Below are 24,217 nucleotides of genomic sequence, written 5' to 3'. Positions count from 1 at the left end.
TCTGCACCATTATTTAAAACTTCTCATATACAGTGGGGTCTCAGTATCTGCTGGAGTTTGATTCTAGGATCCTCCTGTAGATACAAAAATTGTGGATGCTCAAGTCCCATTATACAAAATGGTATAATAAAAGGGTATCCCTTATATAAAAAGGTGAACAAGTAAGTGCCAAAGAGAACCTGAGGATGCTTAAAACGGTGGGAGGCTTCATCATGGTATGGCTACAGTGTAGTGCTCAGGACATGGCAACATCAAAACTGGCTTTTTGGAATTTGCCTCCAGATATTTTCAAATTAAATGACTGAATCAATGAATACAGAATCCATAGATACTTTTTCAATGGAAAGGAGCTCATAACTTTCTAGCTGAACTGCTGTATTCCATAAAAATGTCAGTTCTCCTGAAAAGATACTCACATGCAAGTTGAATGGTGGAACTGCACTAAAACAATTAGACATGATTTCCATTGTCTCTTATTGGTATTTCATGGGACCGAGTGAATAGGATACAATCACTAGAAAATACATGAATGTGATAAAAAAAGAAAGAAAAATGGCAGATATATTAACCCCATAAACGGTCAACACTATGATTAAACAGAACACTAACAGATTGTGAATGGCATAAAAAATAGCTGTTGGTTGCTTTGTTTTTGTTTTACTACCAAAAATGGATAGAGAAGCGTATGTGATATTCTGTTGTGTGTATTAAATATCTTGACTATGTACTAGTACTAAGGGCCCTTCTACACATTATGTAAAACCCAGTAGTAACCACTGGTTAAAGGGGATGTGTGGCTAAACAGCGTTTAGCCAAAGTGCAGGAGGGATCAGATTAAGAGCTAAAAAAATGTGTTAAAAAGATGCACTTAAAACCCAATTCAGCCTGAATAAAGTGACACGACTGTATATCTCTGCAGAAACACGTGCCTTCCCTCTCTCCCCCCTGTGTAGACTGCTCTAGAACACATGCACTTTTCAAAAGCCTGAAAAATCTGCTCACTGATCAGGCTTTCAAATGAACACACAGGTGGTTCAAGGGAAGCACATCTAGAAAACAACTGGAACTCTCTGAGAGTCTTTATTTTACATTTTGTAATTTTAAACAGAAGTTGAATTAACAATTGGGGAAAGAGAGATCTGATGGAAGGGTTTTTTTAAAAAAAATCACTGTTATGCACTGGACCTCATATGCGTACAGGCAAATCTGCTTGTGTTTATATTAAGATATCTCCATGAGTGTATATATGGTCCGGTGCATAATGGAGGGAACTTCTTTTTTTTTTTTTTTAAACTTCTGCTGGATATCCCCCATCCACCCTCCATCTTGATCCACTTCAAAGGAAGATGTGAAGATGGCGGGGGACCATATCCCAAGACTGACAGATCTGTGTGTGGACCTATCAGGTCCTGGGATTTTTTTGATTCAGTTCTAAAATGTGGATTTTGGCACTGTCTGGAAGCACCCAATGATGGTGGTTACAATTAATATTCTGCCTGGGAAAAAGATCTACCCTGGACTTGATGTACAGCATATGGGGATGCTGAACTAAAATGCCAAAAAGTCAACTTCCATTGCTAATTTATCCATGGAAGCTGCCCAATCTAACTAAAATGAACAATCTGTGAAGAACAAGGGGGTTCGCCATTGCTACCAATGGAAGTGATGTTCTGTCACTTCCTGTCCCTGGAAGTGGTTTAAATACAGCTGATTTTGAGAGCTTAGAATAGTTGGGGGTAATGGGAGCTTTGGCAATGTTTTTGTATTTTGTGGTGTGTTTTTCTCAATTTTTAGTGTTCACTTGCTGATTCTTCAACTGACATTTTTTGGGGAATTCTAGTGGGGTTAAAGGGACATTTGGGAGTCTCTAAAACAGAACTGCAACAGCTGTACTTTCCCCATTCATATTCTAACCTGTCCTTTCATCCTAGATGGTGAGAGTGGTCTATGGCTCTTCAATAGAAAGATATAAGACCCCTCCAAGCATAACTTGTACATAGTTCTGCTCTGCCTTTGTTTATGCATTCAAGTCAATATTCACTGCTCTATTTTGGTGGAATAAATTAATAGCTTCCATTTACTTAACAGAATGCTTGATGCACAAATCAGGTACTTTAGGTAAGTACCGAATACTGATAGCATGAAATATGTCCTAAACTAGTGCCACGCAGATTGTATTATCAGAACTTGTGATGTTGCCTGTATGGATTTGTAATTTGTGAAAGATAACCAATGTGTACATTAAAGTAATGAATGCTTCATTTCAGGGACCACAGAACTTTAATAGGTCATCAAAGTATAAGCTTTTTCGTCCAGAATCTCCACATAGGATGACATCAAGCTAAAATCTAAACTTACAAACCAATAAATCAATATTTTACCACAATATTTGAGATATAGTTCTGAAATGTCCAAAGAAAGCGAACCTCTTAAATGTATATGGGGTGGAATTCTGTATATCCACAGAATTGGGGTGAACACATTTGCTAGTTATACTCAAAAGAAGGTTTCCATTCCTTGTCTTCCAATACAAATGTTATGTGTGAGCTCACCATTCTGATATGGACCACCAGAAAGGGCAAAGATCCTCAATGCTCCCAATCTTGATCAGTTCCCACATTATTCGTGCCAGAAAAAAATCAGTAACAAGTCAGTCCTCTACATTTTCTGGGGTTAGGGACACAGAAATGGTTAAAATGATTACTCTCTTATTTTGGCCTGAGATAACACTTCTCTGAAATTCTCAGATCTTCTAGCACAACTCTATGGTCAACATCTACTGGGAGCAGAACACAGAATCACACTGGAAGACCTAGATGTTGCTAGTGAGGTGTTCTCTCTATAAATATCTAGGTCCTCCAGTATGACTGACGGGAGTTGATTGTAGAGTGACACTAGAGGACCTAAAATTCCAAGGAAGAAAATGTTAACAAAAAATAAAACTTGCATTTTAATAAATATAGTAATAAGATCTCCAAAAGTTGAAATTGCATATATAGAGGGATGACTGTTGCACATATGCTAATTTAATATGTAAATGAGAAATACACAGTTGAGTCCAATATGCTACATGGTGCTATATATGAAGTGCAGTAGGCCCCAAAAGTATGCTTGGCAGGTGGCTTTCCAGTTTTCAGGGAAGGAACACCTGGCAGTATATCCCAAGTTAGTTTGATCCGCTGGGAAATTGCTTCTCCCCATATCCAGACAGTCTATTTCTCTGCAGTTTCCACGTATTCCATGTATTCTTTCTGGAGATGCCTACTGAAACAAAAGAAGACACACCTCCTTTTCTGCTATCATGTGTCACCTTAATTGTTTTTTTCGGACTAAACATACCCAATCTTTTCAACTATTCCTTACAAGAATTTCACAGGATGATGAATCTAAAGCTCATGTCAACATAGTATTTCAAATGAGTCTTGAACAGTGTGAAAATAGAGTTGAACTGAGTGTAAGATCTGTGATCTGATCAATTTACTTTTGGTAATACATCTAAAGACTACGCTTGCTTTTGTAGACACTACATCAAAGTGGTGGGTCATGTTTAGAAGCACACATTTGTGATGGATTCAAATAGCAAAGGCCTTTCAATGTCCCATTCCACTTTCAATTTTTGCACACATGCACACAGATGTAAGGGAAATCATCCAGCACAAGTGTGGGAATTGTGTGGCCCTCCAAATACTCTTGGATTGTAACTCACAGCAGACCTGTTCAGTATTGAGAGGTATTCTGGGAGCTATGACTAAATAACTTCCCATCCAATCTAGCAAGTAATAATATAATTATAATAATAATCTTTCTTTATACCCTTTCACCATCTCCCACAGGGACTTGGGGCAGCTTACAAAATAGCACCCAGTGGTGCCATACAAAACAAAATGCAAAACATAAAATTACAACATTCATGTTTTAAGAGGAATTCCTTGTTCAAGTAGCCCTGAATCCTATCCACTTTTGGATTGTATTGCTCTGTTAGACTATGAACCATTTGTGTAGTAGGGAGGAATACCTTGTACATGTCAAGATGAGGAATACTATTGGTCCATGTTCCAGAGGATGGCACAGGCTCACTTTTTTCTAGCAGCCAGCTGCTACCACTCTGAACCTACTGTCTTCCCTTCCAACCTCTTTTGTGATTATCAAACCCATCATTAAACTGGTTTACCACACAAGACCTATTGGAAGTGGCAGAACATTTTGGGAACGTCAGGGGAAGATTTTAAATTTCAGAAATATAGTGTTGGGAGCCAAATTGGGTAGCTTTATCTTTGGTTAGAAAGAGTGATCTCTCAGAGAAATTACAGTTTCATATACTCTTCTCTTCCTCTAATATGATGCTTATCTACCCATAAAATAGGAGAAACACACTATCCAATATTTCAGCGCATCCTTGGCTTAGGTTTTCTGATAATGAGTACAACAGCTATTTCATTGTTCCCTAGATTCTTTGGAGATACTTTTAATATGATACATATAAACCTGGTCCATTGGGCATTCACAAGGATGACCCTATTTTCATCTGTGAATGCTTGGAGGCAGAGCCCCACTGTTTGAAATCATGAAACTGAAATCCTATACAAATGATTTCTTGCTTACCTTGACTATTGATGGCCTTGAGTGCAGGGATAGGTTACACATCCATTGCAACACATTGTGCCCTCTGTCCCCCTCGATAACCTATATTTGTTCTGCTTAATGATTAATATTAACCATTTGGTGCTATATAAGTCTAACACAAAAACAACTAAGCACGGAGTAGCATAGACCAGTGCGATACTATAAGATTCTTTTAGAGCATCTGTAAGTATGATCTACGTTTTTATTTACCTGTTTCAGTTTTTCTTGGGTCCTCGCAAACTTCGTTCCATTCCCCCAACACACCTCCCTAATGATTTCTCTCACTCCTCTCATTATAGTAACTGAATATTTAGAAATACAGTTTAAGCAGCGAAAGAAAATGGGGCAGGTAAAGTTATCAAGGGAATGTGAACATAACAAACAGAAGAATTCAAATTATTAATTAGTTTTGGAGTCCCACCATCTGCAATGCTAGAAATTTGTGGACTGAAGAAAATATCCAAGTGTGGGCAGTCTTCCTGCATTTTGCCTCCCCTGTATCTATACTTTTGGCTCTACACTTCATTGGGTTTCTTTCTAATTTTTTTCTTTATTTTAGTAAAAAAAAAATCCTAGACTTCTGTTCCTTTTGATGTGACATGTGAGGAGGATAACAGGTTAGATTGCTCTATCCCTCATGCCATCACTGTGCTCACACAGAGAGCAAGAGGTGTGATGAGAGGGCCCTTTGCCCACATGGAGACTTTCCAGACAGTTAGGATTCCCACTTGTGTGCAGAGAGTCTGTACATATAGCATCAGCATGTTTTAAAGAACACCCAAATGGCTAGTTGCCTTTGTGGACTAAGGATGATTTTTTTATAACTGCTTTGGGTTTCTTGAGGAGAAAGGGGCTGACCTGCACTGCCTATCACAGGAAGCAAGATATTTGGTGGTTGCAAGTTCATTCAGTTATTTCAACCAATTTTGCTGAATAGTATCATTCGTTAACTAAGTTTGGCAAGCACCATAATGTACATTTATGATCAGTTATAAGTGTAGATACTCAAAGCTATGTAATAAACAGAAAGTCCACTGCAGTGAGCTGTGGGGCTCAAATAGGGAGGAGAGGCAAGAATAATAAAAATGATAAAATATGGAGTTAGAAGAAACTACAAGGGCCATCCAGTTCAACCCCTTGCCACGCAGGAAAAGCACCATCACAGCACCCCTGACAAATGGCCATCCAAATGTACTGTTGTCAAACCACGTGTTATCCATTCAATATCTCTGCAATTCATTTTTTTCTGCCCAAGGGTAGTATCCTTTATTTCTCCTTGTTGAAATTCATTTTGTTAGCTTTGGCCCAGCAATATAATTACTCATACTATGCCCTCTGGTGGCACAGAGGGTTAAACTGTTGAGCTGCTGAACTTGCTGCCTGAAAGGTCAGTGGTTCAAATCCGGGGAGTAGGGTGAGCTCCCGCTATTAGGCTCAGCTTCTGCCAACCTAGCAGTTCAAAAAACATGCAAATGTGAGTAGATCAATAGGTATTGCTTCTGGAAGGTAATAGCACCCCATGCGTCTACAGACAACTCCGGCTCTTCAGCTTAGAAATTGAGATGAGCACCACCTCCCAGAGTCGGAGACAACTAGACTTAATGTCAAGGGGAACCTTTTTATTTGTAGTTAATTATAATTGTAAGTCTCTTTCATTGTAACTTCACTTGAGAATAAAACCTTGCTCTTTAAGGTTTTTTGTTTTGTTTTCACAGACCTCAATGAAGCCCATTTACCTTTCCTGGTTGCTTATTGTTCTTCAAGTCTGTTGTCAACACCATCCAAGAGACAACATTGGTCCAGATGGTCATGGAGATAAAATCATATTTGAAGATCAAGATTCTCCCCTGGAAGAAGAACAAGGAAAGAAGACTACATATTATGAAAAGATAGCTCCCAATAATGCTGATTTTGCATTCAGATTCTACAGGCACATAGCATCCAACACAGCTGCCAAAAATATTTTCTTCTCTCCCTTCAGTATCTCCACAGCTTTCGCTATGCTAGTTCTGGGTGCCAGATCTGAAACCCAAAACCAGATTTATGAAGGTCTTGCTTTTAATCTGTCTGAGATTGAGAAGAATGAGATCCACAAAGGATTCCATCAGCTTATCCACACGCTTAGCAACCCAAATAACAAAGCACAAGTGGAGATAGGGAATGCCATGTTCATGAATGAAACACTGAAAATACTGCCAAAGTTTCTGGAGGACATTAAAAGTTTATATGCTGCTGAAGGGTTTTCTTCAAACTTCAGCAATTCCACAGCAGCTGAAAAGCAAATAAATGAGTATGTGCAAACCAAAACTCATGGGAAAATAGCCCAGGCAGTGGAAAATCTGGATGCACTGACTGCAATGATTCTTATAAACTATATTTTCTTCAAAGGTACGTTGAAAACAAAATAAATTATTTGAATCTGGTGAAACACTCAGGAATCTAGACAATTAAAGCTGTTTTTCTAGATCTCTTTATCTAGGCCCCTTCTATACTGATTAGTAATGTAGAATCCATCTTGTATCCCAGACGTTGGATTGGCCCCACATGTTGACCCAATTTGGACTCCCTGAACTGTCTCGGAAGCAGCAGGGAATCCTGATTGCCCAGCCACACTGAACATGGTTTGGCACCACTGAACAACCACCCTTCAGGACTCTCTTCACCTCCCATGTCACAACTGTCCCAGCTGCAACACTCACCTACAATGTTCCTGGGCATTCCTAGAAGAATGACTGCCACCGGTTCTGGTTAGGAACTGGCCCAACTGTCTTGATATCCTCTAACTGGAATCAAAATGAGCCCAGCCATTTACACACACCCTGAAGCTTTTCTTAATGTGGGGTAAAATTAGGATAGCCAAATTTATCTCATATTAGAGACCAGAAGTTGCTGGATGTTGTCTGGATGCCCAGGAATAACTTTGGATATGTGAGATATGTGACTAATGTAAACAGGCTCTCAATGAGGATCCAAATGAATGAAAGGAAGAATGTCAGCTTGTAACAGAATACTGTATATCAGAATTAAATTGGAAGAGTAGCATCACAAAGTTTACATTTTTAAAAGGAGAAGGAACAGACAATTTTCAGTCTTTGCTGGTTGATGTGCCCAGTATTTTAATTTAATTTATTTTAAAGACCATGATATCAGGAATGTTTCTTGCAGGATGTAAATTGTAGTCCCATATACATAATATATATATATTTAAAATATGATCTGTTTAATTAGTTTTTTAATGTGATGCTTGTTGTCTTAACTGTTGATTTTCTGATGTTATGCGATTTGCTGTGTTTGGCCCAATGTGAGCCGCTCCGAGTCCCCGTTGGGGAGATGGAGGCGGCATATATAAAGTTGTTGTTGTTATTATTATAATGATGATGATGATGATGATTATTATTATTATTAATGTCTTAACCAGTGTTCATCTGTTTTAACTACTAGTGCTGTTGCCATCTTGTTTTATATTTCCAAAGAAATTTCCACAGCTCATTTTACTAGATCGGGATTCTTTTAAATAATGTACCATTGTATGTTTCTTGGACTGGCATATATAAACTCATAAATATCATAGATACAAATTTTCCTTTTTGATCATTAATATTCACACTAACCTGTGACATTTCTCTATCCCTCAAAGCTCACTGGGAAAAACCTTTTGATCCTTACAATACTAGAGAAGCAGACTTTTTTCCAGATGCAAACACCACTGTGAAAGTCTTTATGATGTATCGACAAGACTTTTTCAATTTTCTCTACGACCACAATCTGTCTTGCTGGGTGGTGGAAGTCCCATATAAAGGAGATGCTTCTGCATTTTTCATTCTGCCAGACCAAGGGAAAATGAAGCAAGTCGAGAGTGCCTTATCAAGTGAAACTCTGGCTAAATGGCAAACATCCTTAACACTTAGGTGAGTCTTCTTATCAGTGTGTTCAGTGCGGCTCTTTTCTTTATATTCATTAAACTTTTGTTTGCTGGATTATTTTGCATCCCAAAAACTAGATTCAAAATTATTAATAACAATATTAAATATAAGAAAACTATTCTTAAAGCAGCAAATTTATTTATTTACTGCATGTATACCCCACCCTTCTCACCCCAAAGGGGACTTAAAGCTATTAAAATCAGCTATTAAAACAGAAGTAAACTGAAAAACACAACTGCAAATACAGTTTATAAACATGTCCCTAAAGGAAGTATGGCACCCAACTGACAAGTTACATCTTCAGCACTTTTCAATTGTTTTTAATTAATCAAACTTCTATCTATTTTTGTTGCATGTTAACTGGATATTCTCTGAATATCATAAATTTCCATACAGTGATGAAATATTTTTAAGAGTCTTCGTTGTATTCCAGGAAATAAGTGTAACAACAAATGAAACAAACAGAACAAAAAAACCCCACACATAACTCATGAACTCGGTAATATTTCCTGGCCTCATGCCCCCCCACCAGCCAACCTTAACAGCCAGCAGCTGCATTGGGAAAAAGAGATCTGTTCAGCTAGCCATTGCAGTGTATGGAATATGAAATTTCTAGCCCCTGGCAAGTGAGAATGTGACAAAGAATTGCAACAAGGACCTTGCTTATTATTGTCTTACCCTCACTTGCTGCTGGGAAGAAGCTGGAAACATCCACCTCCTTTACCCAAATTGCCAGATGAACAGACCTCCATTGCTTGATATAGCTGATGGCTATTAAGGCAAAGCTGGTGAGGCATTTACAGTTGGCACAAAAGTGGCAGAGTTATGACTGAATTGAGCAGTTATGGATCTGTAACTCTGTTACATATCCATACTTGCTAACTGATTCTTGTAATTGTTCATTCACAGGTCAAGGAAACCTTGTTAAGAAGAAGAATAATATTATTTATTTACTTATTTATTTGTTTGTTTGTTTGCAATTTTTCTTTGGCATTTGAAACCCAAAATCTTGGGAAGGAATCATTCTGTGGAGAAGAAAATATAGGGATTTTCAATGCCAAAAAAACAAAACACTATTTTCTATACAAAATAAAATGGGCTTCTTCTGCATAAGGACATGCTTTCGGTTCAAGGATCGTGTTTTTAAAAATAATTACCCCCAAGAATAATTCCTCCACAATATTTTGGGATGTTCAAATAAACATACATACATATTACAATTGGTGTGCAAACTCATGCAGACCAATGGGATCCAAGATGTAGGGATGCAACTGAGTACTGGATTTCAACTAGAAAAATATCTTTAAAAGTAAATTAAATTAAACTAATCACTACTTGCTCACTGGTGGGAGGTGATGAAAATGCCATTCTGATGTTCGATAGCAAATAAAATAGACCTACACCTTTTAGTACAACTACTGGCTGTTAAAAGTAGGTTTGTTGGGGCTCAGTCTAGAAGACATAATTAGTCATTCCTAAATAAGCCGACAATGCAGAATATAGATAATTGTTTCTTGTTGCCTGACCTTTACTTCATATAGATAATGCCATCACCTCTACTTGTCTTTCTATTTTTCTCAAAACACAGTTATTTGTGCTAATCAATTATTGGCCTTTATTTCATCCTGCCTAATGTTCACAATTGTATCATGCTACTGTTTCCATTTTCTTCAAGCAAAGAAATCAGACCACTATAGATATATATCCTATAGCGATCTGTGTCCAGATAAGGTAATTTGTCCAACACATATCCATTGTCAAGCCAATCAGTGGACGGGGGATAGGTAGAATCCAGTTTGCAGTGGTGCAGCTGGGAGAACCCACCATCCACAGCAAGTATGGTTTCATGATTAGGTGGGAGAGGTTCATTGAGGAAGAAGATACTAGGTGGCTCCTACATCAGTGACTAAAACAGTACAGTATGCTGGTGTACTGAGAGGTTATATCAATGGATGTTACCAAAGAATTTCAGGCAGATGGAGACAAATTTATCCAATTAATCATACCCCTGTTCAACTGTGTATAACCTCAGGTATTGACAACATAAAAATTTAATATTTAGAATGTTGTTTTTTCTTTGTTAACCAGAGAAATCCATTTATTCATTCCAAAACTGTCACTTTCTACATCTTACAATGTGAAAGATTTGCTGCAAAAAATGGGCATCACTGATGTCTTTAATGAAAATGCTGACCTGTCTGGAATAACGGGAAAACCCAATCTGAAGGTTTCCAGAGTAAGTATGGCATTGAGAATAATTATCAGTATAACTAACACCAAGAAGAACTTAGCAAGTTATAATGTGATGGAATCTAATGTTTCATCTGGAGCAGGATCTGCAACTTTTCATTACTACACATATATTCAGATAGACTATATCCCAGTAAGTTATGAAGTTATGAATGGGCATTACTGGCACAGTCTTGGATAAAAAAAATCACAGAGCCTTGTCATAAGGTGGAAATAATAATAAATGACTTGTTTGTGTCCACTAGCAATTCAAGTATATAATACCTTGCTGTTCCCTAGAACTCTGGAAATAGAACTAAGTCAAGACTGTACAATGCTCAGGCCTGTAGTTACAATCTGTCTGTGACATATGTCAAATCTTTCAAGGTACAATACCTTTTAAAAATGATCTAAGGGCTCATGTACACTGGACAATTTAGCCCAGTGTAAATCTGTCCCAGAGCAAGCCTGGATTCTGAACTTTCAATCTCTGCTCCTTCATGCAGGCAATGCTCTTCCTACTAGTTAGTGAAGGAGAGACTCCATTTTGACGTAAGCAAAGGTCCCCCTGATGGCTAGGAGTTTACACTGAGCTCTGTCGCCAGCTAGCATTGACAACGGTGACATGGGCATTATCCATGGAAGAGCAATGGTGCTGGTGTCCAATTTGAACAGTAGATTTAGGCTGACTCAGATCAAGTCCTGCTGTCCAGACTGCCTCCAAGGTGCAGGATACTCTGAAGTTTCTTACAAATTCTGAAGTATCCACTGACTTTGCCTATAGAAGCAGAAAACAGGGCAAAGTTGAATTGAAACTTTAAAAAAAACCCTTGGAATCCAACTCACCAGAAACTACTATGCACCATGGGGACAGAAGAAGATATGCCTTGTTTTAATACAAAGTCCAGAGGAGGAAATTGTCATGCTTTGCCAAATAAAGCCTATATATTGGTGGTGATAAAAATTTCAGAGACTCTGCCAGTGGCCCAGGACCAACAAAAAAAGCCCCAGGATGACTTATAGCTCACAGGCAGCAAAATTCCCATCTCAAAAACCCCATTCTTCACCTGAATAGGCAGAGATCTGCAAGTGGAAAAGGAAATGTACCTTGACACCTTGTTGTAGATACATAAACTTCAGCTGTCCTTTTAGGAATACTATCCATGCTTCAATGGCAGCAATAGCATATAAAGAGCATTTTGTAGGGCAGTTCAGGGGAGATGCTGTATGTTCCACTTCCAAAGCCATTTTATTTCCTAAAATGTCTTAACCAAGTGAGAAAGCATGAATTGGCCCTGAAGGCAGTACACTGCTCCAGAGAAGTGCCCGATAATAAATCAAATCTATAGTTATTTATCTGAAATAGGTCCACATATGTTCAATATGTATTTACATGTTATCACTGGGCAAATAAGACACCTGCTAGTGGATATCTCAAACAATGAATAATCCATCTATAAGAAAGATATAGTCCATATGATTTTATAACACCAGTGACACAAAATATACGAGGGTTCACTGGGCATGGATCTTTAATGAGAGAAACTACAGGAAAGGAGATTCCACCTGAACATCAGGAAGAACTTCCTCACAGTGAGGGCTGTTCGGCAGTGGAACTCTCTGCCCCGGGCTGTGGTGGAGGCTCCTTCTTTGGAGGCTTTTAAGCAGAGGCTGGATGGCCATCTGTTGGGGGTGCTTTGAATGCGATTTCCTGCTTCTTGGTAGGGGGTTGGACTGGATGGCCCATGAGGTCTCTTCCAACTCTACTATTCTAGGATTCTATGATTCTATGAAAGGTAAATGACCATAAACACGTCAAAAATAACACAAAGGCGAAATGTGTTTTGGCATTATTGTCTTCACCAGTGTCATTATTAGAGTTTTAATCTTCTAGTTCTTTCTACCAGACTAAGGCAAACTCATCAGTGTAGAGATCCTCATGGAATAAAAATACAAATGCTGATGGTGCTTGTTTTGTAATTTGTCCTGAAAATAGTTTTTAAATAATTATATATAATAATGTAAATAAGATAGATAGATAGATAGATAGATAGATAGATAGATAGATAGATAGATAGATAGATAGATAGATAGACACATACACACACTCGCAGGCGCACACACACACATCATTATTGGACTTCATTGATCTTTGGTGATATTCATCAGGGGTTGCTATTGTAGCCCACATTATAGACAGATTCCTTTTTTATACATATAATTCCATGGAACATAGAGATATTTTATTCCTGGCACTAGAGATAGAGTGCCAAATATCAGGACATCCCTGTGTCTTCTGCATATGTAAGCAATAAAATATTTTTATTTCCATACAGGCTGTTCACAAGGCTGTTGTGGATATCCATGAGAGTGGCACTGTGGCAGGGGCAGCCACTGCTATACAGATTACAGCAAGGTGTTGTCCTCCTGAAACTTACATCATATGCAACCACCCTTTCCTCTTGCTAATTGTTAATAAAGCAACACATACCATCCTCTTTGCAGGGAAAATTCTAAATCCATTTGAAAAATGATCACCACCTGATCAGCTAGAGATCTTCAGTTGGCACATTTTTTAAAATAATGATCCTATATCATAAATTAAAAAATGGACTTAATCTCAATAAGATTTAAATCCAGCTGTTTTGACCTTAAATGAGTTCAAAGCACTCATTGTTTGAATGATTTTAAAATGTTATGATCATGATCATATAAATTGATTTTGTCCACTACCATATGACTTATTAAACATTTCTTTCCATGAAGGAGGTTCATTACTTCATTGGTGCACGGTTAGATCTGATAAAGTGATTGTTCTTTTGAAATGAAAGCCTCATGGGGCAACGAAAATAGGTGGATGTACAATTCTCATTCATCCCAAGAGATGCAGTTAGGAAAACTGCTGGGAAGGATAACTAGAATAAGCTAGTAGGCATTCAAAATATGACATTCTTTTTAGGACAAACACAGCTTTGACGCTGCAGAGTGACAGGCATCCTGTGCATGAAGGCCTACAGTTGCAGATACATCTCTTAATAATTTCCCCATATTTTTCACCTTGCTAGAGGAAAAAAATGAATACTTATTTCTGTTTACGTTTTACCCAATATGTACACATCCAGAAATGTTTTATGGGAATTATTCTACATAAATCATATGTGTGAATTTTATGTTATAATCCTAGATTGCTTACTTAGGGTGGTTCTACAGAGATAAATGAAGTGGACTTCATCCAATGTCCTGTGTGTTGAGGTAAGCCCACTTGATGGCCTGATAGGGACTCCCTGAGCCATCTTGAAAGAAAGCCCTCATCTCCCCTGCCCATCTTCCTTAGTGAGACTGTAGCCTGGCAAAGGCCTAGTGACTACCCTGGAAAAGACAGTTGAGGTGTCCTGCCTGGTAATAATGAGAGGAGGGTATAGGAGTGCAAAGCCAACCTGCATCCCTAGGCCACTTGAAACTGAAGATCATGAGATTATTTTCAAGACAGCTGCTGGTGGTTCTGTTTCAGCACCAGTCCAGGTGTCTGGACACCTTCTAGCTCAGAGGGCAACCTGAGTTCTGCCTCAGAATTTGAGATTTCTCCTGGATTAAGCTAACCCAGCCACCGTGCAGAGTTTAACTTTCATGGGACTGATCAAGCCATGGAAGTCGTTCGTGCACCAAAACACTGTCATCCCCTGATTAAGAGAAGTTGATATAAATTGATCCACGTATTCCTCTGAGACATACCTGCTATGCGATGACTATGGGGGAGAGCCCTGTTTCTATAATAATGCCAACCTTGCAATCTCTCAATGAATGTTTGAATAAGACTTCCTCCAAGAACAAAAAAATTGAGTCAAATATTTAACTGGGACCCAAAAGAGACTGTCGTAAGAGACAAATGGTATAAAACTGTGCTTTTACCAAAACATGCAAAATAAGCACAATGGATAACATATCCATTGCATCATGGTTTACTTTCTGTCCCTCCTGTGCAATCCATATTTGCTCTGTTTAATGGTTAATAGGAAGTATTATAATGATTCATAGGGGGTACTCTTTAAAGTCGGCATCTAAGTGACAATGCACACACTGGTATTTCCTATTTGGGAGCCATAGGAATTTGCTGAAACTCTGTAAGTATAATATAATTGCTTTCTTTATGAGCTATCTAGATATACTGACCAGGTTCCTGGATTGGAAAACATATAAACATATCCAACGGGTTGAACAACCACGTCCTTTGTACAACCTGTGAGCGTTATTGAGTGCGCCACTGATGTGAGTAGACATTCCTTTTAGCCATCACAAAAAGCCAAATTACCTGCTGGAAAGAGAAGGATAAGCAAAGAAACATCCAGCTATGTCTCTATAGCTGGATGCACAATTACTGGCATTCTCCATAAGTCCATAGGCTTCCTCTGGACACCCTAGAGGATGACATTATTGTTCTGTATCTAAAGATAGGAAGATGGGTAGATGATATTTCATTTATTTGCTACTGCTCTGTATTAGCTAAAAAAAATGACCACTCACTTTTGAAGGGATTGCGGCAGCTAAGGTTGGTCTTTGGAGGAGGTTTGGCTGCTGTGCCATTGGTGAATGTTTCCAACATCCTCAATGACCAAAACTGGAACTACAAAGATGTAAATTTGACCATAGCTGCATAATTCATCAATAGGGGTTCTAGCCATTCTTTTATTCATCACACAAAATTTGGAATGGAGAATCTCAAAGATTATTTTTGCATAGGAATGTTCACTCACATCAGTGGAGCACTCAGTGTCACTCACAGGTTGTACAAAGGATGGTACAGAAGAAAACAGCAAAGTCTGATATCAAACATAGTTCATGTAGTCAGAGGACAGATGAAACTTCTGATGTTAAATCAAGGCAGAGGGCAGATTAAACTTCTGATCTAAAGGAATAAAAGAGATCCTTAATGAAAACAAACCCTAGGTGAAACTATTTACTGGTAACTATTTGCCTTGGTAAAATGAGGTATTTAGCATTTGACAATGAAATCCAATAATCACTGAAAATACTTTAGAAGATCTCATTGACTATAACATAATCATATATAATGGAGTTATAGTCAATAGATCCAGCAGGGGGGACTCAAGAAAAAACAAACAAGGCTGACAAGGCATAGAAAGGTTAAGCACATTTCAAGGTATTTTTAAGAAAAAGATCTCGATTTGGCAAAAGTGGACTTGGTAGCCCATACATTGTACTTCGTTCATGCCTGACCAGTTGAGATGGTTAATATATCAGGGCATTTCTATGTATGAAAAATGCTCTTTCTTGAAGTAATGACAAGAGTTCAGAAATTGAATTAGTTGGCTGCTTTCAAATGACTGGGCTACATTCTACCTCTGATTAGGGATATAGATTCACAACTTCTTGAATTTGGCCATCATGAGATTACACCATGAGCATCAAACGTACAACAAGAGATTTAGATCAGGCATGGGCAAACTTCGGCCCTCCAGGTGTTTTGAACTTCAACTTCCACAATTCCTAACAGTTGGTAGGCTGTTGGGAATTGTGGGAGTTGAAGTTCAAAACACCTGAAGGGCCGAGGTATGCCCATGACTGATTTAGATGCAAAAATGATAACTTTTTTTACTGTACCTTCCTTAAATTGTACAACGTATGCAGTAAATACAATTTGTGCAAAACTTCCAGTTGTTGGAAGAAAAAAATAGGCTGCATATGTGGAGGTTATTATGGGTTTTTTTCTAAAGAATGATGCAAAGATTAAGGATCCATCAAATACATTCGATCTTATGTAGTTATGCTTCTATCAATGAAACCGTTTTCAGTTTTCAACAGAGCTGGTTTTACTAAATACACAAAAATATGGTGCAATACAAACACTTGCAGAAGAGGGGGCAAGAGAGAGAAAAAGGAAAAAAAATACTTTTTCACAAAATTTACATACATGTATCTATGGAATTTACATCCATACTAATTAAAAACATAATATTATAAACACATATACCTAAAACCAATTAAAAATAAAATCCAATAAAATTATCCTAAAATCATATTCAGTTAAATATGTAACTATGTCATAATGTCTCTGTTCAATACAACATAGGTTTGAATGAATGTCTATAGTGAAGTAGTAGTGTATGGTGTTAAAAGTTAATTTTTCACTAATGCCAACATCCAAACCATTGTTGTATTTCTAGCACTAGCATTCAGAGTCCAAAAAAAGTAAGACCTAGCAAAGCTCTCCCTGAATAAGCCAGATAAACCCTTGTTCTCTTCAGTGGGGTTTTAAATAATTTATTCCACAAACCACAGAATACCATTGGCTAAAAACATCACAAGTGTTTACTGAGAAAAAAACTGTTCACCCAAAAATGCACTTATTTGTGACAGCTTCCCTCAGTTGTTAATGATTATATCCTTTCCTCATTTTGGACACGTGCTGATATTCTTCATGGGGAGATTAAATAAATTGGTGGATCGTGAATCAACACATGGGTAAATCCAATTAAATAACTGTAGGGTCACTGGGGCTGATAGTAGGATTTAAAACCATACGATGATATTGTCTAAACCACACTCCACCACTCTTGGACACATCTCATTACACAAGAGTTGTGTAACTCCTGAACTAAAGCAATGAGCGTATGCAGATGTTGTGCACTGACTAGAATTCAATTACTTGGGAGTAAGTATCATTGAAATAAATCTATTAATCAATTATTTCTTAGTCCTATATAGACTTATATAGGTCAACATTGATAACTTGCTTAAGTCTTCTATGTGATTCTATTTATCTATCTATTGTAACAGAACAATTTCAAAGAACGATGAAGCACATCATCTACCTCTTCTTATTGTCAATTGGCCTTGTTGTCCACGGCCATCACCTCCCAGGACATCACAATGACCAGGAGACAGATGAAAATCCAGCAGAACATCAACATCTGCATTTGGACGAAGAACAAGACAATAAGACAGCAAAGTGCCATAAGATTGCCCCTAGTAATGCTGACTTTGCATTTACATTGTACAGACAAATTGCTTCTGACGGGGCTGGAAAAAATGTATTTTTCTCTCCAGTGAGCATTTCCACAGCCTTTGCGATGCTCAGCCTTGGTGCTAAATCAGAGACTCAGTCTCAGATTCACAAAGGACTTGCTTTTAACCTGTCGGAGATGGAAGAGAAGGAGCTACATGAAGGCTTCCAGCATCTCATCCATATGCTTAACCGTCCAAAGAACAAAGCAGAAATCAACATAGGGAACGCCTTGTTCATAGAAGAATCCTTAAAAGTTCTGCCTAAGTTTTTAGAGGATGCCAAAACCCTGTATGAATCCGAAGGCTTCTCTTCCAACTTCCGGAACACTACCATTGCTAAAAAACAGATAAATGATTATGTAGTGAACAAAACCCACGGGAAAATACCCCAAGCAGTTGATCAACTGGATCCAAGTACTGTAATGGTTCTGCTTAACTACATCTTCTTTAAAGGTACACTGCAGATTGATAACTAAGAAAAAATAAAACAATAATAATGTTCAGTCAGCAAAAGATAAATATTAAGAGAATGAGCTGATAACAAGATATGGTTTGGATCACGATTCAACTTGAATGGATTCCTGATCCAAACTTGGGTCCAAATCAGAATCTGGATCCAGAAATTAAATCTTCAGGCCTTTCTTGGCTGGCATTGCGAACCAAATGTATATATTTTTGCTATTCTTATTATCAGAATTAGATTACAGTTGAAGCTATAGTTAAAAAACGGATTTCTAAATTCCATTTACTTATAATCCCATTTGGTGTGAAAGGTCTCAAATCAAAATTTGGATTCAGAAATTCAGGCCTCTTTTGACTGGCATTGGAAACCAAATGTGTGTATTTTTCTCGTTCTTACTATCAGAATTAAATTAAAGGTTAAGATATAGTAAAAATTCTGATGTCTAGAGTCTGTTTCCTTAAGATCTCATTTTTAAGGATAATATGTCTTATTTTTTACTGCACTTATATGATTTCGTATGCCACATCTATTTATCTGAATACTGGATTTCATAGAACACCCAAAAAAAAAACAACCCTTGTCTTTCCTTTGCATGCTAAGGATTCTGGGAACACCCTTTCAACACTCAATCAATCACAGAAGAAGATTTTTTTGTAAATGCAGACACAACAGTGAAAGTCAACATGATGTTCCAAAGCAGCCATTACAAATATCTCCATGATGATGACCTGTTTTGCTCAGTGGTGGAAATCCCATATAAAGGAGGTGCTTCAGCATTCTTCATTCTTCCAGATGAAGGGAAAATGCAGCAAGTGGAGGATAGTTTGGTAAAAGGACATCTGTACAAATGGGCAAAAGCCTTGGAATACAAGTAAGCCTTTTCTGTATGCTGTTCTGAAATGCTGTTGCTATGTTATTGATTCTTATAGCATTAAAGACAGTTTAGGAAGTGCTGCGTTTCCATTATTAATGGACTCCAATTCCACATAATTAATTGTGTTAAAAGCTCTCGCCTAAAAAATTGAGGGTATGGGACAAAGGTCCCAGCACATGAATGTTTTGCCAGCCCTTACCCTCCGTATTTCTGCTGTTATTATGGTGTCATCCTCAGTATCATAGGCTGAATTAGTTAAATATTAGATAAGCAAGAAGCACATGAGACCTATACAACTCAGAAATTAAGAATTTCATTTACACTGTAGGATGAGATCTAAATAACATTGCATGTTTTTCTTTTCATCAGACAATTAGATTTGTACATTCCAAAATTTTCCCTGTCTAAATCCTATGATGTCAAAGCCTTGTTCCAGAGACTGGGTGTGACACATGTCTTTGATGGAAATGCTGATCTATCTGGAATTGTTGAAGAAGGCAATCTGCAAGTTTCTAAAGTAAGTTCAGAGGTGGAGTTATTGTCCATTATTGTCATACCATTTCCTGAAAATCTTTTTAGCCCTGAAAGCAAGTAACCTATTAGAGGCAAGTACCAATCTGACAATGAGTGTCCAGCTCCTCCCCCAAAGTCCATACATTTCATTCTTTCTTATTTAGCTTCCCTAATTTCATCTTCACTTGCCAGTGTTTCTTCCTATCTCTGCATTGGCCCTGCTGGACTGTCGCTCCATATCACTGCGCTGCTCCTTACAAGGCACAGAGCTCCATGCAAATGCCAGTCCTTGCCTCTCACATCTGCTAATGTCTCAGTGGGATGCCTATATGGTCAGCAATATTGCCTCTCCCCATTCTTGCTGGTTGTATGGACACCTCATTTTGACATCAGCAATGGCCAAGTGTTCATTTGGTGCTCCATGGCCAAAAGGGAAACAGCGATGTGGGGACATTGACAAGCTAGAACATGGCCAGAGAAGGGTGACCAAAATGAACAAGGATTTGGAAACCAAACCTATCTTAGGGAGCTGGATGTGTTTAGCTTGGAGAAAAGAAAGCTGAGAGGGGACATGATAGCCATTTTAAAATATTTGAAAAGGGGGGCAGGCTTTTTTTCTACTGCTCTGGAGACTAGGGCATGGAGCAATGAATTCGAATTGCAGGAATAAGAATTCCACCTAAATATCAGAAATAACTTCCTGACAGTAAAAGGTGTTCAGCAGTGGAATATGCTGCCTTGGATTGTGGTGGAGTTACCTTCTCTGGAAGCTTTTATGCAAAGCTGGATAGCCATCTTTTGGGGGTCTTTTGATTCTATATTCATACAAGGCAAAGGGTTGGGCTGGATGGCCCCTGGGGGTTTCTTCCAACTCTATGATCCTATTATTTTATGGGTCATTCCTTCCCCCTGCATTGATCAGTGCAGGGAAAGGGTGACGGCGCATTGTTTGTGTGGACAGAAGATTGGACTATAGCTGCTACTACAGAATTTCCTGCAAACTCTGGAGTGTCTCAACTTTGCTTAAAGTGAGACAACTTCACATTAAGGCAAGAAGACACAGGGTAATCATGAGAAGTCCCTCATGAGAAGTCCCTCTGCTTTTCTCCATATGGTATGAAGACAATAATTCTACTGTTCCTTCTTCCCAGGCAATCCATAAGGCTGTGGTGGATGTTCACGAGTCTGGAACAGAGGCAGCAGCGGTTACCGTGATACAGTTTGTACGCATGTCTTTTTCCAGTCCTCCTCCAACTGTCTTCAAATGTGACAAACCTTTCCTGTTTCTCATTTGTGATAAAATGACAAACAGTATTCTATTCTTTGGGAAAGTTGTGAACCCAACTGAAAAATGAATATAAAGCTAACACTTTGTGCTGGTCATGGACCGTAATAAAGTTTGTTTGTTGGTTGGTATAAAGCAAACAGCCAATCATTCCAAGATAAGCCATCTCTATGTATGTTTCCATTACACCATATTTCTGCTGAAAATATCTTAGCTCTCTCAGCTTAAAAAAAACCCTCTTTGTAGATGGGCAAAACACCAATTTGGATCTGGTTAGATAGTCCCCACTAAAGCAGGCACACTGAATCAATTGTTGAATGCTTGAATGATTAGTCAATCTGTGGGCAAACCTAATTGGCTCCATTTCGTCAAGACTAGCAATAGGATCTAAGCTACTGATTGACTGCAAAAGCTCCACATAATAGCATATTTGCATACACACATGTAAACATACACATACATATATACATACATACATACATTATTCAGCCCTTGGATCTTGGAGTTTAATTATTATGTCATCATAAACACAGGTACAAGGATTGTGTGGCCCTCCAGATATTGTAGAACTGCAACTCCTAGCATTACTTGATACAGCTGTATGAACAAGAGCTGCTAGGAGTTGTAGTCTAACATCTGTGGAAGACTCTTGCCCACTTCTCTTCCTTTATGGGGCCTAACCGCTTCTTTGGTATATTACTAAGTACTATACAAAGACTAGCATCTTGAACAAGAAATTGTGAAGAATGAACAGGAGCCAATGATCTTGTTTCAGATGCGTTTGGTGAAATATTGTTAGTGCTAATGGAAATGCATACTTTAATATTAAAGATAAATCTCCCCCTTTGGTTGTAAAGCAGCTCACAATACTTAACATGCTGTATTAAGATAAACACTTTGGAAAAGTATAATCCAACCCGCCCCCTTCTCAGGGAGGTAAATCTTCACTGACTGTTTCTTTCACACAAGTATTTGCAAATATTCAAAACATTTTTTCCCACCCAAAGCAAATGAGAGATTTTGCAAAGCTTGCAATGATTTTTCACACACTAATACTTTGGAATTGATAGATCTCTCAATTTCTGCATTTTTCAGTTTTCAGTTTTCAGTTAATTTCATTTATCCTGAAATTTAAAAGTTGAAACTATCTCAATTTTGCACACAAAATGAATAGAATAGCTTTATTTGTCATTATGCAATTGCACAATGAAATTATATGCTTTTCTCGGCACACACCACAAAACAACACATCCATTCGTCTACACCCCACCACCACCACACAGCCCCCAATGCCACATCAATGCGAAACCACAGAATTCAACATAGTCACAGCTCTAGGATAAAAACTATATTTCGGTCTGTTTGTCCTTGACTTTGTGACCCTGTACCATCTGCCATATGGTAATATTTTTTTAAAAAAACCAATATGCCGAGTGAGATGGATCCCCAAGAATGTTCTGAGCTTTTTTGAACAATGAAATTAAATGCTTTCCTCATCACACATCACAAAACAACACACCCATCCCTCCACACTCCCATCCCACCGCACAGCCCCTAATGCCACATCAGTGCAAAGCCATGGAATTCAATATAGTTACAGGTCCAGGATAAAAGATGCCTCTTAGTCTGTTTGTCCTTGCCTTTGTCACCCTGGACCGTCTGCCACACACACACACACACACACACACACACACACACACACACACATATATCTTCCAAAGATGGGAGAGGACAACCAATTATTCTCTGCGCAGAAGTGGTGACCTTTTGGAGTGCCTACAATATATACCACAATATATAGTACTACAATATAGCTATCCAGACATAAGCGTATAATACATTTATTGTGTTTTAACTTGTAACCCATATATTTTAATATGTATAAGCTTTTAAAATACACATATTATACTTTTATGATTGCTTTTACATTTGCATTTTAACTATGTTTTAATATGTGATTTCATAGATATAATATTTAACTATGTTGTGCCCTGCATCGAGCCGAAAAGGAGAAGCATGTAACAAATAAAATATTGTTGTTGTCAATTTTGTGATGATATGATAGGTATTACATGCTTTAATGCTCATACATACAATAAAGGTGATGGGAAGTGTTTGAAATTGCTTGACAGAAAATAATTATTTGGTAGTAGACTGAAAACAACCTAGCCAGGCATGTGGAATCTCAAACCACAAATATGATCAAAACACCATCAAATGATCTTACTTCTGTTCCCAGTATACCATAGAGCAGTTCTACACAACATGTGGCTCAAGGTCCACATGCGGCCCTCGCAAGGAGTTCATATGGCTCACAAAGGGATGAAGCAGCAAGTACAGCACTGCTGTTACCTTCAACTCCATCTTCCCAGCACATGGAGTTTCAAGAAAGAGAAAGAGAAGAGGAAACCAGCTAGAGGTCCTGGACTCTAGATCTGTATCTGACTCCCCTCTCTCATTCTGGAGAAATGGAATGGAGAGATGAGAGGAAGCCCTATAAGTCAGGAGTGACAGCAGCTGTTCATGGCTCATGGCACACAGGGTTTCTTCTGTCTCCCATTCCCTTCTTGCTGCGTCTCCAGAAAGAGAAAGAGAGAGAGAGAGAGAGAGAGAGAGAGAGAGAGAGAGAGAGAGAGAAAGAGAGAGAGAGTCCAGGCACTCCATCTTTTTCTTTTTCTGGAGAGAGAGGATGGGGAAATGGGAAGAAGCCCTGTGTGCCAGGAGCAATGGAGAGCTGACTCCAGAGAGAGAAACACAGATACTCTACGTTGGGCTGCCTTTGAAGACGGCCCAGAAACTGCAACTGGTGCAAAGGTTGGCAGCCAGGTTGCTAACAGGAGCTAGTTACAGGGAGCGTACAATGCCTCTGCTGAAGCAGCTCTGCTGGCTGCGGATAATTTTCCGATCCCAATTCAAAGTGCATGTTATGACCTACAAAGCCCTTAATGGTTCAGGTCCTGCTTATCTTCATGACCGTGTCTCTCCCTACGAACCGGCACGGGCTCTTAGATCTTCCGGGGAGGCCCTTCTCTCGCTCCTGCCTCCATCTCAAGCACGGTTGGTGGGGACGAGGGAGAGGGCCTGCTCGCTGGTGGTCCCCTGACTCTGGAACTCTTCTCCCCAGGGAAATTAAACTAGCCCCCACCCTGTCCACATTCCGCAAAGACTTGAAGACATGGATGTTTCAACGTACCTTTGAACAATAGGTCAGTTCATAATTTATTTCTGCCCAGTCCGAATTGTTTACTGTCCTGACGTCCTGCACTTTATTCCAGTTCCTGGTC

At 38.6% G+C, this 24,217-nt stretch overlaps 2 protein-coding genes across 3 annotated transcripts; both read left to right on the top strand.

Moving 5' to 3' along the window:
• Window positions 1-2,099: 2,099 nt before the first annotated feature.
• Window positions 2,100-13,540, top strand: LOC100563314 (alpha-1-antiproteinase). Of its 2 annotated transcripts, none has more exons than XM_062968430.1 (5): window positions 2,100-2,118; window positions 6,339-7,011; window positions 8,261-8,531; window positions 10,635-10,782; window positions 13,112-13,540. In XM_062968430.1, the coding sequence occupies exons 2-5, from the start codon at window positions 6,345-6,347 to the stop codon at window positions 13,307-13,309; spliced, it is 1,284 nt and encodes a 427-aa protein (XP_062824500.1). In that variant the 5' UTR covers window positions 2,100-2,118; window positions 6,339-6,344; the 3' UTR covers window positions 13,310-13,540. The 2 variants fall into 2 exon arrangements, with proteins under 2 accessions (XP_062824500.1, XP_016846236.1); XM_016990747.2 differs by lacking the exon at window positions 2,100-2,118 and adding an exon at window positions 4,713-4,806.
• A 1,240-nt stretch (window positions 13,541-14,780) lies between these two features.
• On the top strand, window positions 14,781-23,054 carry LOC100560217 (alpha-1-antitrypsin). The gene is made up of 5 exons (XM_003214313.3): window positions 14,781-14,896; window positions 17,571-18,251; window positions 18,862-19,132; window positions 19,505-19,652; window positions 20,800-23,054. Exons 2-5 carry the CDS (start codon window positions 17,588-17,590, stop codon window positions 21,001-21,003), a joined length of 1,287 nt encoding a protein of 428 aa, XP_003214361.1. The 5' UTR covers window positions 14,781-14,896; window positions 17,571-17,587; the 3' UTR covers window positions 21,004-23,054.
• The last annotated feature ends 1,163 nt before the right edge of the window (window positions 23,055-24,217 follow it).

Source organism: Anolis carolinensis, chromosome 1 (genome assembly GCF_035594765.1).
Source record: "Anolis carolinensis isolate JA03-04 chromosome 1, rAnoCar3.1.pri, whole genome shotgun sequence".
NCBI classification, from domain to species: domain Eukaryota; kingdom Metazoa; phylum Chordata; class Lepidosauria; order Squamata; family Dactyloidae; genus Anolis; species Anolis carolinensis.
This window is presented reverse-complemented; position numbering and strand designations above follow the sequence as displayed.